The following is an 18,221-nucleotide window of genomic DNA, read 5'->3' as shown; positions in this document are numbered from 1 at the left end:
CAGAAGTTCTTTAGCTTAATTAGATCCAATTTGTCAATTTTGGCTTTTGTTGCAATTGCTTTTGGCATTTTTGTCATGATGTCTTTGCCCATGCCTGTGTCCTGAATGGTATTGCCTAGGTTTTCTTCTAGGTTTTTATGGTTTGTGGTTTTACATTTAAGTCTTTAATCCATCTTGAGTTAATTTTGTATAAGGTGTAAGGAAGGGGTCCAGTTTCAGTTTTCTGTAGATAGCTAGCCAATTTTCCCAGCACCATTTACTGAATAGAAGATCCTTTCCCCACTGCTTCTTTTTGTTGGGTTTGTCAAAGATAAGATGGTTGTAGATATGTAGTGTTATTTCTGAGACCTCTATTCTGTTCCATTGGTCTATATGGCTGTTTTGGCACCAATAACATGCTGTTTTGGTTATTGTAGCCTGGTAGTATAGTTTGAAGTCAGGTCACATGATGGTTCCACCTTTGTTCTTTTAGCTTAGGATTGTCTTGGCTATACAGGGCCTTCTTTGATTCCATATGAAATTTAAAATAGTTATTTCTAATTCTGTGAAGAGCATCAATGGTAGTTTGATGGGAATGGCATTAAATGTATAAATTACTTTGGGTAGTATGACCATTTTCATGATATTAATTCTTCCTATCTATGAGGATGAAATGTTTTTCCATTTGTTTGTGTCCTCTCTTATTTCCTTGAGCAATGGTTTTTAGTTCTCCTTGAAGAGGTCCTTCATGTCCCTTGTAAGTTGTATTCCTAGGCATTTTATTCTCTTTGCAATAGTTGGGAATGGGAGTTTATTCATGATTTGGCTCTCTCCTTGCCTACTGTTGGAGTAAAGAAATTCTTGTGATTTTTGCACATTGATTTTATATCCGGAGACTTTGCTTAAGTTGCTTATCAGTTCAAGAAGATTTTGAGCTGAGATGATAGGGTTTTCTATATATAAAATCATGTCATCTACAAACAGAGACAACTTTACTTCTGGCCTGAGGAGTTTTAAGTGATCAGGTTACAGCCATGGTTTCACCAAAAGGGCAACCCCTATACTTGAAGGATATGGTAAGACCAGTGGTTCCTGTGACCATCACCCACTGCTAAAGTCTATAAAAAAAGTAGTCACGGGCCGGGCGCAGTGGCTCAAGCCTGTAATCCCAGCACTTTGGGAGGCCGAGGCGGGTGGATCACGAGGTCAAAAGATCGAGACCATCTTGGTCAACCTGGTGAAACCTCGTCTCTACTAAAAATACAAAAAATTAGCTGGGCATGGTGGTGCCTGCCTGTAATCCCAGATACTCAGGAGGCTGAGGCAGGAGAATTGCCTGAACCCAGGACACGGAGGTTGTGGTGAGCCGAGATCGCGCCATTGCACTCCAGCCTGGATAACAAGAGCGAAACTCCATCTCAAAAAAAAAAAAAAAGTAGTCACTGCAGCAGAGCTGGTATAAGAGGTGAGTCAAGGGATTTGAAGCAGTGGGCTCAACGTGTCTGATACAGTAATACATAATCTACATAGAGGAATTGTTATTCACACCACACCTTTTTCTTCCCCCATTTCTTATCACATACACCCTGGAATTAGAGCTACCTACTTACATAACACATGCATTATATTTGAATGATTTGATTGAACATGCCATATAAAGGAATACATTATTTTTATTAGGATGTCAGTGATCAAATACTTGCTTGTTAAAATTTTTTCTTTTATGGAAATTTCCCCTGAGGAGGGAATATCACAATTTTCATAGAAGGATTTCGAAGTTGCACTATTTAATAAGAAATGAGTACTACAGATCCCTAGCAAATATGTCTTTATTCTTCCACTTTTAAAAAAATAAATGCCTTGTAAAAATTACTCAGTTTGATCATGATTGAAATTTCTGGTACTTTATAAATAAAGAGTTCCCTGCACAATCTCTCTTACCTGCCACCATGTAAGATGTGCCTTTACTCTCTCTTAATCTTCACCATGATAGTGATGCCTCCCCAATGATGTGGAACTGGGAGTTCATTAAACTCTTTCTTTTATAAATTACCCAGTCTCATATGTCTTTATTGGCAACATGAGAGTGGACTAATACACTGAGCATGAGTGGAAGAAAGTCTCAAACTGAACTGAAGAGAAAGGGATGGGGCTCATGTGGAGAGAGGAGCAGTCCCTTAAGATTCTAGAATACTTGAAAATATTACTTCTCTGGTTCTTGGTGATGTAAGGCATGAGGAAGTTATTGACTCCTTAATCTCTACTGAAGGGGCTTACTTTGAAGTCTAGCAATTTCATTATTTGTTTCTGAGATGGCTTGAACAGAACCTCAAGCAATGTAAGTCACATTTAGCAATTCCAGTAATAGTCTGATATTTTTAAAACCTGTGCTATTGTTTTATAAGCCTACATTTATATAATCTTCATATCTCAAAAGAGGTTGGAGAAAGCCAATATCAGGGAAATTTCTTACCCTAAACCTAAATCAGATGCTAATGTCTTGTTGCTGTTTTGGTTTTAACAATAGACTCTCGACTTGTATTCATCCATGAGTATTCTATATTTCCTAACAGGATTATCTATATTTAAATCTTCTTTTAACTCTGACTGAAGAGTTCTAAAATCACCAATATTGTCTTCATGACCACTCCAATGTTTAAATAATGGACAAGAAATTATAAAGCCTTAGCAAAGATTATTAAGGCCTTTTAAAATATGCTCCATAAACTATTAAGATTTTAGAGTGCTTGGCCAAAATAAAACTTGAATATCCCATCAAATTCCTCATTTTTATGGGAAAATTTATACTCAGAAACATTAAGTGGCAAATAATCCAAGTCATATGGACAGTAAGTTACAGAAGCAAGGCACAAAAAGGAATTCTGACTCTTGATCTAAACATCTTCCCACCATGCCCTTGTATGGCCTTCAATTTTGTGGGGGTATATTTTCTTTGTTTTTGATTTAAGTTAAATATGAGATTAAACACAATTCTTTCTGCTGTGGGAAAGAGGCTGTTTCATTTTCAAATTTCAAATTTTTTAATGGTTTATTTTTTCATTAAATTGAAAAGGCTGTATTTAACATTTAAAAATCAACCCTATTGCCTCATTCATTGAATTAGATAAATTATAGTAAAACATTTTAAAGCTGTAAATTAGTATACAAATATAGCTATCTTTTTATTTGAGTCATAGAATGACTTTACTTAAATGACTAAAGTTTGCATTTAGAATTAACATTTTTTAATTTAAAAGTCTGATTTTTCATTTAACTAACTGTGATTTGTTTAGCTTAAAACAAACGGAGAATTTCTTTGATCCATGTTCCTTTCCTCAACAGACACACACTAATATAAATAAGAAAAATCTACACTTCAAAGAGTCATTTCCTTAGTGACACACATCCTTCATTTTTCTCCACATGATCCTTCAAAAATGAGAATGAAATATACCTCCTTACTCCATGATATCAGTATAGACACTTCAGCACAATGTTTAAACACGTATAAGGACCCTGTGGTCAGAATTCCTGTGTTCAAATCCTGCCTCTGCCTTTTTCTAGGGGAGCAATCTTTGACAAGTTAACCATTAACTAATTGCTTTGAGCATATGGCAGTGACAGAGCCCTCAGAGAATAGCTCTCTTTCCAGGCCAGGAGAAGAAAAATGACAGCACAAGACACAGGATAGGACAGTCAACAGGCAAAAAGAAACACAAGCGTAAGGGCACAGAAATGAAGAGAAGAGTGTTTCCATGAGGAGGCAGCCAACAATGACAACGTCTAATAAAGCCAAACAGAATGAGAATGTAGTGAAAGCCCAAGGTAGGAATCAAGGACATTCTTGAAGGTGAGAGAGCAGTGAGAACATTCTGACTTGAGTGGCTAACGTGTAAGTGGTGAAGAAGCAGAATTTCCTCTAGAATGGACTGGGAAATGAGACTAGCTTGTGGCACATGTCTACCCGTCCTTGAATTCAAGACCAAGGAGACCACTGTAGATTAATAGATTAAGATGTAGCCAATGAAAACAGAGAGGAAAGATAAATCAAGAAAATTATTGGCTGGCCGCGGTGGCTCACGCCTGTAATCCCAGCACTTTGGGAGGCTGAGGCGGGTGGATCACAAGGTCAAGAGATCGAGACTATTCTGGTCAACATGGTGAAACCCTGTCTCTACTAAAAATATAAAAAATTAGCTGGGCATGGTGGCGCGTGCCTGTAATCCCAGCTACTCAGGATACTGAGGCAGGAGAACTGCCTGAACCCAGGAGGTGGAGGTTGCGGTGAGCAGAGATCGCGCCATTGCACTCCAGCCTGGGTAACAAGAGCGAAACTCTGTCTCAAAAAAAAAAAAAAGAAAGAAAACAATTAAATGATCTGAGGACAAGCATGAAATAACACAGTTCTGGGGAGGAACCATAAGGAAATGTCCTTCTCTTATCTTCCTTGCAAGCGCCTAGTCATCCTGTAAGACAGCATGAAATCATTTTACAAATAAAGCCTTTCCAGACTGTCCTAAATCAACTTCTCCAATCCATTTTTCTAAAGTCTCTGAGTACTTTGTTTTATACTCTTTTATAACATTTAACAAATTATATATAGTATTTTATTAGTTAACATGCCTGCCCCGTATATTACATAGCAAATTCCCCAGAGCTAGGATTTATGACTTTTTAACTTTTTTTATTCCTAAGGAAGGGCATAGTGTTAGATACCACTACCACATTAGTAGGTGTTCATAAATAATTAATTAGCAATAAAAAAGGGGCTGGGTGTGGTGTCTCACACCTGTAAATCCCAGCACTTTGGGAGGCTGAGGTGGGTGGATCACCTGAGGTCAGAAATAAGAGACAAACCTGGTCAACATGGTAAAACCCCACCTCTACTAAAAATGCAAATATTAGCTGGGCATGATGACATGTGCCTGTAATCCCAGCTACTGAGGAGGCTGAGGCAGGAGAATCGCTTGAACTCAGAAGGCAAAAGTTTCAATGAGCTGAGATCGCGCCATTGTACTCCAGCTTAGGCAACAAGTGAAACTCCATCTCAAAAGAAAGGAAGGGAAGGGAAGGGGAAGGGGAAGGGAGAAAAGAAAAAGAGGGGGAAGGTTAGTGATGGGAATGGAGACTAAGGAGATGAAGCAACATAAGCAACCTCCATAGGATCTGAGCAGCAATGACTGGATACTGATCCTCATTGTGCAGGCCTATTCAATTGAGGAAGTGTGAGTTTGTAGTATGCCTGTTGGATTTTGTAAGCTTTCTTTTTTTCTTAGAGTTTTCTATAACCTAAAAGTAACTCTGAATAAAATACAAGTAGAGTTATTTAGATTTAGTCATGAAATATAGCAAAAATTGATATTCTGTGGAGTGTAGGTCAAAGAATATGAAGAATGGATATTGAAGTCACTAAGAAATATGGCAGTCATAATGATATTGAGACAAAGAGTCCTGGTTTTGTGACTGGCATTGCAATAGTATGGATTCTTATTGTTTTCTTTGATACAGAGCCTTGGGGCCAATTTAGATTATAGAGGAATTTGGGAAGGATCAAGCAAAAGACAAAAATGGGCTTGGTGTGGGAAAGGGAGAGAGTAGAAATGAAATAATAAATGTACTCTGGCTTCCAAAAAGTTTTCAAATGATTTATCAAGTAGAAGAACTATAAGCTGTTGTAACAGGAAACTGAAACTTTGTCTTTTTATTAAAAAATCCTAATTTACTCCCTCCCCTTGAGACTTGGACAGGTGAATAATCCCATTAGGGGCTCTAATGAATAACATCTCATACAGAAATTATATTCAGGAAGAGATCATGACACTATGTTAGCATACAGAATATCTGTTTTTAAATCCCCGCTCTCTCTACCGTCTTCATTTGCTGTGTGCTGATAATGAGACAGTGGTTCCTCAGGGAAATAAGGTAGTTTACTCAGGGCATTTTTTCAAGCTCTAAAAAAAAAAATCCAAACAGACAGAGAACATATGAGGTTAATATTCAAGTGTTAATGAGGACTTAGGTATTGTGAAGCTTATATTGTACTAATTAAAAATAATTGCATGGTCCTAGAATTAGAGAGATTTCACTGAGGAGTATCTCAAGGTCATTGCCGCCTCTCTGGATTTTCAACTTGGCTGTGTACAAACCTCAGTGGTTATCTTAACAGGAATAATTAGGTTCTGGGCAAATGTATTCCTCCAACCAAATTCACTAGAGTCTGCTTGAGATTGAAAAAAAAAAAAAAGTCAGTTTTATGGCTTCTAATGAGAAATACCTCTTTCCAATATAGAAACTTATTCTTGAAAGCCAGATTAAGATTAGAAGGTGGTTTCATGGTTAAAAAAAGAACAGAATAAGGAGGGCCCCAGAGACTATCCTACACTGAACCACCCACCAAGATACACCCCATATAAACTATATTGCTGCTATGCCTACATTTTACACAAAAAGTTTCTTTATTCATTCAAGGGTTGAAATTCCCAGAAAACCAATACCGTTTTTTAGCATCTTATAACCTGGTCCCTACAGCAAGTATGTACAAGTATATACAGTAATCACGCGATGACCTCCGATATAAAAGAGCAGAAAGATGAGGGAATTCATAATCGCTTGATTGATATGCAAAATATTATAGCATTTATCAAAATTAGATTTAAAGTTATTTTGTTACTCCTCCATTTCATATCAAATCATTAAAAATGAATATTTTCCCTCTTTCATACAATCAAGAAGAATGCTTATAATGTTCCAGAGATAGACTTTATGTATGTGCTCAGCTTTGACTTATGACTAACCTTCTAACATGGGTTAATCCTTGGCCACTTCTAGTGATCCTCATGCTTTTCAAGGTCGTAACAGGAGGGATAGGTATTTCAAGTTTAATTGTCTCTCCTAAAGCACAAGGCATAGACAGGGATGGAGAGAGCCCTCCTTAACTCATCAGCATCATCGAACTCTAGCTCTTCTCATAGGGAATAGGGCCTCCCTCATGTTTCTCCACCTACCCTAGTCATTCTTTAATTGATGCTTTATTTCCCAGCAATTCAAACCTGTTACTTATTTTTGCTCTTAAACTTCTTGCTTTTCTTTGTCTGCCAGTGTTTTGGCAATCCTGCATAGGCCTGCAGCCATGTAAGCAGAGAACAGAGGCTTTAACAAAATCTCTCTCTCACATCCTCTGCTTGGGCCGTGTTGTTTCATGTTCTACCAGTGGACATAACCTTCAAGGCCATGTGGACCTTTAAAGTTCAGTATGAAAATCTGACTTCATCCTTCCATCTTTCTTTATTATTCTACTTAATATACCTTATGTTAATCAACAACAGTGGGAGCACATTAGTTGCTTAAGAAAAGCTGTTCTTCAAATACAGCAATCATTTTTATATAGTTGTAATATTATTTCCATACACCATTTATATAAAATTATATTATTTTATATAGTTTTTATACAGTTGTGATAAAAATAATGCTCCCCTCCCCCCGAAGAGGTTCATGTCTTAATTCATGGAAACTGTGAATATGTAACTTTATATAGCACAGGGACTTCATGCTTGTTAAGAGCCTTGATTTGAGGAGATTATCCCAGATTATCTTGGTTGCTTCCTGTAATGGCAGGGCTCCTTAAAATAGAGAAAGGGACTGTGAAAGCAGAGAGTTGTAGTGATGCAGCATAAGGAAGATTCCACCTAGTTGCTAGCTTTAAAGACGGAGGACTCAGATGATGAGCCAAGAAACGTGTGCGGCCTCTATAACTGGGAAAAGGCAAGAAAATAGGTTTCTCCCTAGAGTTTTCAGGAGAAACAGTGCTACCAAGGCTTTGAATTTAGCCCAGGAAACCAAAACTGTATCATTATTATTAACTGTATTATCTCCAAAACTGTAAGATAAATTGGTGCTATTTTAAGTCACTAACTGGTCATTTGTTATAGCAGCAAGAGGAAACTAATTCAATAGTACTTCATTTTCCATCATAGGTAATACACAGACAACATTTATTGTTTAATTAAAAGGAATAAGATATTTAGAGGCTGGGCACAGTGGCTCACACCTGTAATTCCAGCACTTTGGGAGGCCAAGGCAGGCGGATCACCTGAGGTCAGGAGTTTGAGACCAGCTTGGCCAACATGGTGACACGCCATCTCTACTGAAAATAAAAAAATTAGCCAGACATGTTGGCATACATGTGTAATTTCAGCTACTTGGGAGGCTGAGGCAGGAGAATCTCTTGAACCTGGGAGGTGGAAGTTGCAATGAGCCAAGATTGCACCATTGCACTCCAGTCTGGGTGACAGCCAGACTCCATATCAAAAAAAAAAAAAAAAAGATAAAAAGGACTTGTCACTGTTTACATTTTTGCATGCTATGAAATGCAATCTCATATGTTCAGTAGTAATATTTCTGAATAGCTGAGATTTACTTATGAATAGATAGTATGAGAACTTGTACTTGGGACTTGGAGTTGCAACAGAGAAAAATTACTTTACCAATAAATCAATAGACTTGATGAGTCTATTTATTTTGCCATCAGCTCAATTACCTTTCTGTTCTTCAGCAGGCTACTAGCAAAACTCAATTATTGACGATGGCTCAGACCCTTCTCTTTCTTCAGTGGCTGCTGCCTTAGCTCTTGTGTTCTGTCCTCTCCTAGGGTTTAATGTGCAAAAATTGTGCAACCAAGCTAGGATTCCACTGGGTGCAGAGTTAACTGGCTGAGGCATGCAGGGTAAACACTGTCATTAGCTCATTCTCTGCATGAACAGTTAAATATACTCAATAACTTCTAGTTTTTGAAGTGTGTGATTTTATTTGATCTTCACAATAACTTGGCGAAGAAGGTATTACTATTAGGTTGGTGCAAAAGTATTTGCAGTTTTTGCCATTACTTTTCATGGCAAAGCTGCAATTACTTTTGCACCAACTTAATACCTTAATTTTACAGTTGAAAAAAACAGATGTTAGGAAGAGTTTCTAAGCAGTAAATGGCAGAAAGGAGATATGAACTAAAATTTCTTAATTCTTTATGCTGATGATAAAACTAATGTGATTTTGCTCTGTCACAGCTATTCTTGTTATTTTACCCCAGGGTCAAAATTCTAGATACATGTTTTTAAATGTATTTTAATGACAAAATACATATTTTAATGACAAAATAACATATTCACGTTTTTAAGGAAATTTTAAAAACTATGAAGAGTTTTAAATCACCCACAATATTACCTCTGAAAAATAACCACTCTTATTATTTTGAGTGGTATTTCTTTATAAACCTTTTTCTGTGTATTTATACATTTCTTTTGACATTACAGTTTTGCATCCCATTCCATTTTATCATATTTTGAGTGAAGTGAGAAAACATTCTAACCTTATCATATTTACAGTTTTACTGTATTGTCTGTCAGTAACCTACTTTTGCTGGATATTTAAATATAAATCAAAATTAGTCTACCCTTCTTGAATTCACTTTTTTTTTCAGGATGAAAGCTATGCTTCTCCAAATGCAGTCTGAGGACAGTAGTGCCAGCATCATTTGGGAACTTGTTATAACTGCAAATTCTCTACTGAGTCGAAGTCTTTGGGGTGAAGTCCAGGAGTTTCTGTTTTAACAAGCTCTCTAGGTGTTTCATACATGCGAAACTTTGGACTGAAATATTCGGTTTTCCATGAGTGTTGATGAGGCAAAGCAGCTTAGGCCTATTGTAGGTTAAAGGCAAGCACCATAATTGTTACACTTTGAAGAAAAAGAGATCTTTTTTTTTTGAGACGGAGTTTCACTCTTGTTACCCAGGCTGGAGTGCAATGGTGCAATCTCGGCTCACCACAACCTCCGCCTCCTGGGTTCAGGCAATTCTCCTGCCTCAGCCTCCTGAGTAGCTGGGATTACGGGCACGCGCCACCATGCCCAGCTAATTTTTTGTATCTTTAGTAGAGACGGGGTTTCACCATGTTCATCAAGATGGTCTCGATCTCTTGACCTCGTGATCCACCCGCCTTTACTTTCATTTCTTAAGAGATGGGGTCTTGCTGTGTTGCCCAGGCTGGTCTCAAACTCCTGGCTTCAAACAATCCTTCCAGCTAAGCCTTCCAAAGTGTTGCAGTTACAGGTGTGAGCCACTGTGCCCAGCCTAATTGTTAACTCTGACTGAGAACTTTTGTAGATTGAGAAAGAGGCTGGTAGTATGTTATAGATAAAGGCTGCTCTGGAAAGGATGAGGGTGAGGTAAGCAAGCTCCCATGGTGAATTTGCCTGACCAGAGCACAACGTTTACATTGGTAAATAGCTGAAGCAAAGAAAAACTTGTTAGGAAAATAAAAGTTCTTGTATACATAGATGAAGATCTGTGATATAATTTATAGATATTGAATAAGCATCACACATAACATAAAAGCGATGTTTCATAACTAGATGAACACTGGTTAAAAAGCCTACTTGGTGGAGATGTGAAGAGATATTTGGGTAGAACAACCAATTAATCAGGTGACTGTTGTAAACAAGATACCCGATGAAGGACAACGATAAGGAGTTTTGGCAGAAGAAAAAGAGAATGATTAATTACTAAATATTATAACAGAAGGGAAGGTGGTTTCAGTGACAGATTGGCCAAATGGACTAAGAGGAAAACTAGGATTTGAACCTGACATCCTGGTTTCTCTAGAACTATACATAACAATTTTAATAATCTGGAGAGAGGTGTAAAACATTAATTAAACATTTTTGTTTTCATAGATTGTGAGCTTAGATTACTCTTAACTCCTCTTTATTCCTAAACACCTGTATCCAGTCGGTTTCTATGTCTTGCAGATCTTTAAAAAACAAACGTTTGAATCAGTCCTATTTATTCTTTGTCATATTGCTTTAGTTTAAGTCCTGGTAAGCTTTCAAATGGCAGCCTATAGTTGAAACAGCCTGAATATTACTTTTACCTTTTGAATCACTTTCATAAAACCTATTGCTTTGCTATGCAGAGTTTTCATTCTATATAAGTTGATATGCAGCCTATGTTGACTTATGGCATCTTCCTGCTAAAAGTTTAAAAATACGTCTCCCCTGCTTTTTATTGTGCTGTTTTACTTGATATGGCATGTGGAATTAGAGAAGCTATGTAGTTTATCACCTGAATAAGACCCTTGGGACATTGACAGTGGGCATATTAATTACACTGGGACAAAAGATGTCTAGGCTTTGCTTAGCTTACTAGCCCCATCCTCTTCTAAGAGCAGTTTACGAATGAGCAATACCAAAATCATTAGTGAACAAACGTTGTTCCGAAGGCCTATCTGTGTTGTTCACAGCTGGATCTTCAACGCCTAATGCACTCCTCAGTACACCGTAGCTCCTCAGTAACTGTGTGCAAAAGGAGGAAATGAGGCAGGGAGGCATGGAAGAAGAAATGAATCGATCACAGAGTTTTAGAGAGTTTAATTCTAGTATGCTGTCATTGAAATGACATCGAGTGGAAGGTCTTACATGCTTGGAGAAAGCCAAAGGAGGCACAGAAATCTTGATACAGGAAGATTTAAAAAGGGAGGTCCCAAATCAGACCACCCATGAAACTGACTTTCTGATCTCAACCAGGCGCTAGTGAATTCGGTTGGAGAAACAGGTTTTCCAGAACCTAATTATTCCTGTGAGAGTAACTACTAAGGTTTGTGCACAGCCAAGCTGGAAATCCGGAGAAGCGGCAATGACCCTGAGACCCTTCTCAGGGAAAGCTCTCTAATTCTAGGACCATGCAATTATTTTTAATTAGTACATTAGAATTATAAGCTTTACAATGTTTTGTAATTTATTTTATACTGTTTTGTAATTTAAAACACGACAACCCCTAGGGGTGCGATTCAAGTCCAACTTACCCAAAGACTTCCCTGCTCGTGTCATCAGGTAGACATATTTTTACCAAAGCCGTATCTTAGTTGAAGAGAACTTTCATATTCTTCATGAATTCCTGGGCGGAGCTGTTTCAGAAGTTTTCACAGCAGCATTTTAGATGTTGTAACTACAAAGGAGATCTGTAAATGTCCGTTTTGTACTTCTGAAAACAGGTGCAATCTCTGTGCAAAAAAGAAAATTTGTCATGAGCACTGGAATAAAAGGGGAAATAATGAATAAGAACATAATTTAATTACATGAATGTCAGCTTTCTGTACAAACTAGATTTGATGTAATTAAAGTACATGGAATAAATAAAATGAATCAGAGAAATTTCTTTCCTGTCTTTTTTTTGAGATAAAGGAAGATTCAAAATTACATACTATTTATGGGAAACCTGTAATAACTATGCAAAAAATATGTGTTTGTGTGAGTGTATGTGTGTGTGTCCAGAAGAGAGAAGCAGAGAGACTGAAGAGTAATTTTTTCTGGCCTCTGAGTTGACAACCAATGAAGCAGACAACATTTATGAAAATAAAGTTTTTGATAGTAAGAGGCTAATGTCTACAAATAACTATAAATTAAATTTTTTTTCAATGATCATGAGCCCCAGTAAAATAAACAGGACATTTTTTTAATGATTGTTTTAGTCCTTTCCCCATCATAAAGTCATACCAGGAGCTTGCTGCCTTTGTTAGGTCAGGAATGCTTCTAGAGAAGGAAGCAAATCATGAATTTAAACTTAGAGAAAAAAAATGCTCATTATAGGAAGAAGAACTACTCCTGACTAATGGTTTGCTGGCATTACATGTGCCACTGGGGCATTTATCTGGGGAGCCATTTGTTCTGTGCTGTGCTTATATAGGATATTTTGTTCTAGCTATCTACGAGCCTTCCTGCGAAGCATACAAACACCTAGGCCAGACGTCAAATTACTACTGGATAGATCCTGATGGCAGTGGACCTCTGGGGCCTCTGAAAGTTTACTGCAACATGACAGGTAACTGTGTCACATTTATGTTTTATGAAGACTGCTTTTCTCTATGTTACGAATAAGTAGTTCCACCAATGGCTTATTTCTTCGGTGCTGTGCTTTTACCATAACATCTAATCAGTAAGATATTGCTGGATTTGTTAGGTAAGATGTCAAAATGTGTTATTAAAGCAATAAAACATTTTGACACTATGCTTTTCAAAAAGTTTACCTTTGACATGAACAATTAAGAATCATTTTTTTTTATCAACATGTCGGGGGAAAAACAGAAAGTAAAGTTAAGCTAAGCCCACAGCAAGGACTGCTAACCTAGACTAAGGAACTTCAGTATCACAGCTCCAGTATCCTCATTGTGCATCCTGGAGGAAGCTTTTAGATCATACCAGACCTTCCTCTATTCTCAATGGTTATAGAAGAAATCTTTCTAAATGCTGAAATCCCATTTTGACAATAGCAAAATTTACCAGAAGTTTCATGAAATATATTTAGGGTTTTCTTTTTGGGAAGAGAACCTAGTTTTTCTCCACTTCCATGTTAAATTAGATTGTGGGTTCTTGTAAACTTCCACAACAATGTGTAAGATGTACAGATCTCTGAGATTAAAAACAGATTTTCCACCAGACACTTGGCAATATCTTACCCTTCAAAAATCCAGAAGAAGGTGTGAGGTATGCATTATTTACTGGCTCCAGAAAAAGACCAGCATTCGATGTGAAGTCCTGGGCATATGATGATAAGGGGAATGATAATATGATGCTACTGATGGTCATTACTGAGTGTGACTGTGTATCATCTGTCAAGTACCATAATAAATCCTTTAGACAGACTGACACTTGGGTTTACATCCTGGCTTCATTAATCACCACATGTGTAATATTTGGCACTTTAGCTTTACTAAATGCAATAAGCCTCAGATCTTTATCTGTAAAATGAGTTAATAAGAATACCCACTTCATAGCATTATCGTATGAATACAATAAGATAATCTGCATATGGTTCTTAGCATATTCTCTAACACATAGAAACCTTCAATAAAAGTTATTGGATGACGGCCAGGCATGGTGGCTTACGCCTGCAATCCTAGCACTTTAGGAGGCTGAGGTGGGTAGATCACAAAGTCAAGAGTTTGAGACCAGCTTGGCCAACATGGTGAAACTCTGTCTCTACTAAAAATACAAAAATTAGCTGGGCTTGGTGGCATGTGCCTATAATCCCAGCGACTTGGGAGGCTGAGGCAGGAGATTTGCTTGAATCTGGGAGGCAGAAGTTGCAGTGAGCCAAGATGGCACCACTACACTCCAGCTTGGGCAACAGAGCAAGACTATCTCAGGGGAAAAAAATTAAAAAATTAAAAAGTAATTGGATGAAAATTTTTAAAGGCTTTGGGAGTTAAATAACTTGCCCATATTTTTCAGGTAAGATTCAAACTGAATTATTTGCAGCCCAAGGATTTCACTTTGGGCTATAGTTCAGAACCATATGTGGAGTTTTCTTTTGTTTTTGTTTTGCTTTCCACACAAACTTCTTGGCTCTGCAGACTCTGATTCATTATGTCTGAAGTGGAAATCAGGTTGTGCCAATAGAACTGAAAACCACGAAGGATACTACAGGCAAGCAGACACCAGCGGGGAACTCTTAGTAGTATCAGGAAGCCAGGCATGGTGTAGAATAGAAGGGAAAATGATGAAGGCATCAGTGTAGATGGGAGACATATAAAGAAGTCAATAATACAGAAGCTGACCAGCCTGGGCAACATAGCAAGACCACATTTCTAGTTAGAAAAATTCCCAGCTACTTAGGAGGCTCAGGTGGAAGGATCCCTTGAGCCCAGGAGATTCGAGGCTATAATGAGTCATGATCATACCACTGCACACCAATCTAAGAGAGTAAGAACCTGTCTCAAATTTTTTTTTTCAAAATAGAGATAAAAAAATAAAATGGGAGCTGGCATCTCCTAAATGTCTAAATTTCCTCTAGAAAGTTGGAAGATGCTAGCTCCCATTTTATTTTATTTTTCTATTTTGAAAAAGAACTCTAGGCATGCCTCAGAGAAGGAACACACTTACCAGAGAGATTAATCTAAGAGTTCATGGACAGCTGGACTTGTTAATGCACTCGAATTATTTTTTATATACCTACATTTTTATCTTGTTAGCACTCAAGTATTAACCTATGATAACCTGACTTCATTTTAAAGAATGTTGATTTTGGCTTCTCCAATATATCAAAATGTATAATACAATAAAGTCTATTCTTGAAATCAGGCATCCTGACTTGTATTGGACAATTAAGAATTTATTTTAGTTATTTTCCTACATTCATCTCAAAAAAATTATAAAAAGAAACAAAATTAAAATATACACAGTTCTCATGAAGGACACACAGGACTAGTCTACTTTCAGGAGAGCTTCTCCTGTACATTGAACCCTTTGCTCAGAGACATAGGTCTTATCTTCATCTATATCTCCCTTAAAGAGCATAGCTGCAATTTAACTCAGCACTTTAGATACAGTCTGAGCTGGAAGTAGCAGAGTACAACTTTTTGCAATTAGAATATTTTTCTTCTATTCATGCAAGAGAGTCATGAACATCAGTGTGGTCAGAAGCCCTCGAAGAATCTTGCCTTACAGGCAAGGCACCTTTTAGTTCTTTGTCACTGACCAATGCTTTCTTTTCCTGGAAAGAATGTGGATTTAACATCATTAAGAGAATAAGATGCACAAGGCTTGGCTTGGGCGATTCCATTTCCAAAAGATAAATGTTAAAGAAGAGAGAGTAACAGCATGAGGTATTCTATCAAGTCTCGATATCTAAGTTTATGTCATGAAAAATTATATATGCTCCCCAAACCTGAAGTATAAAAGGAGACAAGCACTCAGAAAGGCAAAGAAGAGAAATGAGCCCTATAAATCAACACCCTAAGGTACAAGAGAGGTTGGCTTATTCCAAAGAACTGAGATCCCAGTGGCTAGAACATGGTGAGCCTAAGAGAGGGACTCAAAATAAAGCAGGGGAAAGGTGGGTGGGGGCAGGCCAGAGTAGACAAGCTATAAGGAGTATAGGGCAGAAAAAACATTGCTTTAATTTTTTTATTGTTTTTCAATTACAGTGTGGGGGGGAAGTCCATGAAAAGATTTTAATCCGGAGAATAAGATCTTGATTGCATTCAAACATCTACCACTTGGGCTGCTGTGAGAGACAGAATGCAAACATTGTGACCGGTTCTAATGCTACTGCAAGAGTCCAGTGAAGAGATGATGCTCTCTTGAACTAGGGTAGTGATGGTTTAAAGTGAGGAGAAACTGATACATTTTTAGATTTGTTTTGAAGGTAGAATTGACAGGATTGGTAAAAATTTGGATGAGAATGTTTAGAGACAGTGATTGATACTAACTTCTCAACATATGGACTGAATAACTGGATAAATTATAGTGCCATTTAGAAGAAGTGGAAAATAAGGGTAATACAGTTTTAAAGGAAGCTCAAGAACTTAGTTTTGACTAATTAAATGTGAAGTGCCATATGCCATCCAAACTGAGATGCAAATTTTGCAGTCAGAGAAGTCCCCAAAACCTGTTTGGGTTAGAGATATAAATGTGCCAATTATTAACATGTTAATATATGAGAATTGATAATATCATTTGGGGGTTGATATAACAAAGAAACAGCATCTCAGGAATGAGCTCTTAGAAACTCAATAGGCAGGGCACAGTGGTGCAAGCTTGCAATCCCAGCACTTTGGGAGGCCGAGGAGGGGGATCACTTGAGCCCAGGAGTTCAAGACCAGCAAGGGCAACATGGCAAGACCCTATCTCTACGGAAAAAAAAAAACTAGCTGAGCATGGTGGTGCACACCTGCGGTTCCAGCTACTTGGGCAGCTGAGATGGGAGGATCACTTGAGCCTGGGGGATCAAGGCTACAGTGAACTGTGATCACACCACTGCATTCCAGCCCAAGTGCTAGAAACCCTGTCAAGAAAAAGAAGAAGGAGGAGGAGGAAGGGAAGGAAAGGGCGAGGTCAAGGGGGTGGAGGAGGATGAGTGGGAGGAGGAATTAGTTCCTTCTCACTCTGCGATAAAGAACTTCCCTGAGATTTAGTAATTTATAAAGGAAAGAGCTTTAATTGAGTCACAGTTCCTCATGTCTGGGGAAGCCTCAGGGAATTTACAATCCCGGCAGAAGGGGAAGCAGGCACCTTCTCCACAAGGCAGCAGGAGAGAAAGCATGTGAAGACAGAACTATCAAACACTTATAAAACCATTCGATCTCATGAGAACTCACTCACTATCATGAGAACTGCATGGAGAAAACTGCCCCCATAATCCAGCCATCTCTCACCAGGTCCTTCTCTCAACACACAGGGATTGTGGGGATTACAATTCAAGATGAGATTTGAACAGGGACACAGAGCTAAATCATATTACTCAATCATTCAATAGGTAGAGATTTGGGTTCTAGTGTTAAAATATTTAATAAGTGTTTGGAAAAATATACATAATTGAGGGTAGATAGAGAAAAAGTGTCTGAGGGCATTCGGGAGCAGATAGATCATCTGTGTGAAGGTTGAAATGACTGCCTGGATCCTAGAGAATGACAAAAGACTTGGAGAATAAAGAGCAACTTGGCATCCACCCACACATGCACAAGGGATGTGGTCGTGCCACGGAAGTGTGGCAATAAATAGCAACTAGAATGCAGGGAACGCAAGATGGCCAGGAATGATGAACCTTCTAAAGATGCTGCATAGACAGTGTTGGGGAACCATGGATTGAGCTACATCCTAGGGAATTAGGAGTGTTCTAAATGACAGAGCATTTTAAGCACTGCATAGGACACCAGCAGAATCTTCCATAAAATGGCTGACTCATAAGCTGAGTCTTGAAGAACAAGTGGGTGTTATGAGGCTGGGAAATCAGAAGAAGGAAAAGTAGGTCAATTTATAAAATGCTTTGTGTAGGATGCAAAGCAGTTGAAACTTCGTCCTGAGATTTCAGGACAAAGCAATCGATGGATGGTTTCAAGCAAAAGAGTAACTTCATCAGGCAGTATATATTAAAAGCATCACTTTGGCAGCTGTGAAAAAGGTTCTCCAAAGGCAACTGGGACATAAGAGAAGGAGACAGGTTCGAAAGCCCCTGTAGTAATTCAGGAGTTGAAAAACGAGACGTAAAGTAGTAGCAATAAAGTAAAAGAGGAAGAGATTGATTTGATGGGTGTTTAAGAAGGTGAGTTGGCCAGACTGTTCCTGATGAGATAGAAAAAGTTGAAAATGATAACCCCATGACATGGATCACAGAGAAGCAGAGGAAAACTAGGGAAAAGGGTTAGATTCTGTGTTGCTTTAGGTCCCTGTAACTCAGCCAGGTAAAGTTGTCCTACAG

At 38.0% G+C, this 18,221-nt stretch overlaps 1 protein-coding gene across 1 annotated transcript in view; it reads left to right on the top strand.

Moving 5' to 3' along the window:
- The window catches only part of CNTNAP2 (contactin associated protein 2), a 2,303,447-nt gene that overhangs the window by 1,426,147 nt on the left and 859,079 nt on the right, over positions 1-18,221 (top strand). The window contains exon 13 of the mRNA XM_078343568.1: positions 12,726-12,845. Coding sequence (XP_078199694.1) covers positions 12,726-12,845 — 120 coding nt within the window. The remainder of the gene's footprint in view (positions 1-12,725; positions 12,846-18,221) is intronic.

This window comes from Callithrix jacchus, chromosome 11, assembly GCF_049354715.1.
Source record: "Callithrix jacchus isolate 240 chromosome 11, calJac240_pri, whole genome shotgun sequence".
Taxonomy (NCBI): Eukaryota; Metazoa; Chordata; class Mammalia; order Primates; family Cebidae; genus Callithrix; species Callithrix jacchus.
The sequence above is the reverse complement of the archived record's forward strand: the minus strand, read 5'-3'. Positions and strand labels throughout refer to the sequence as shown.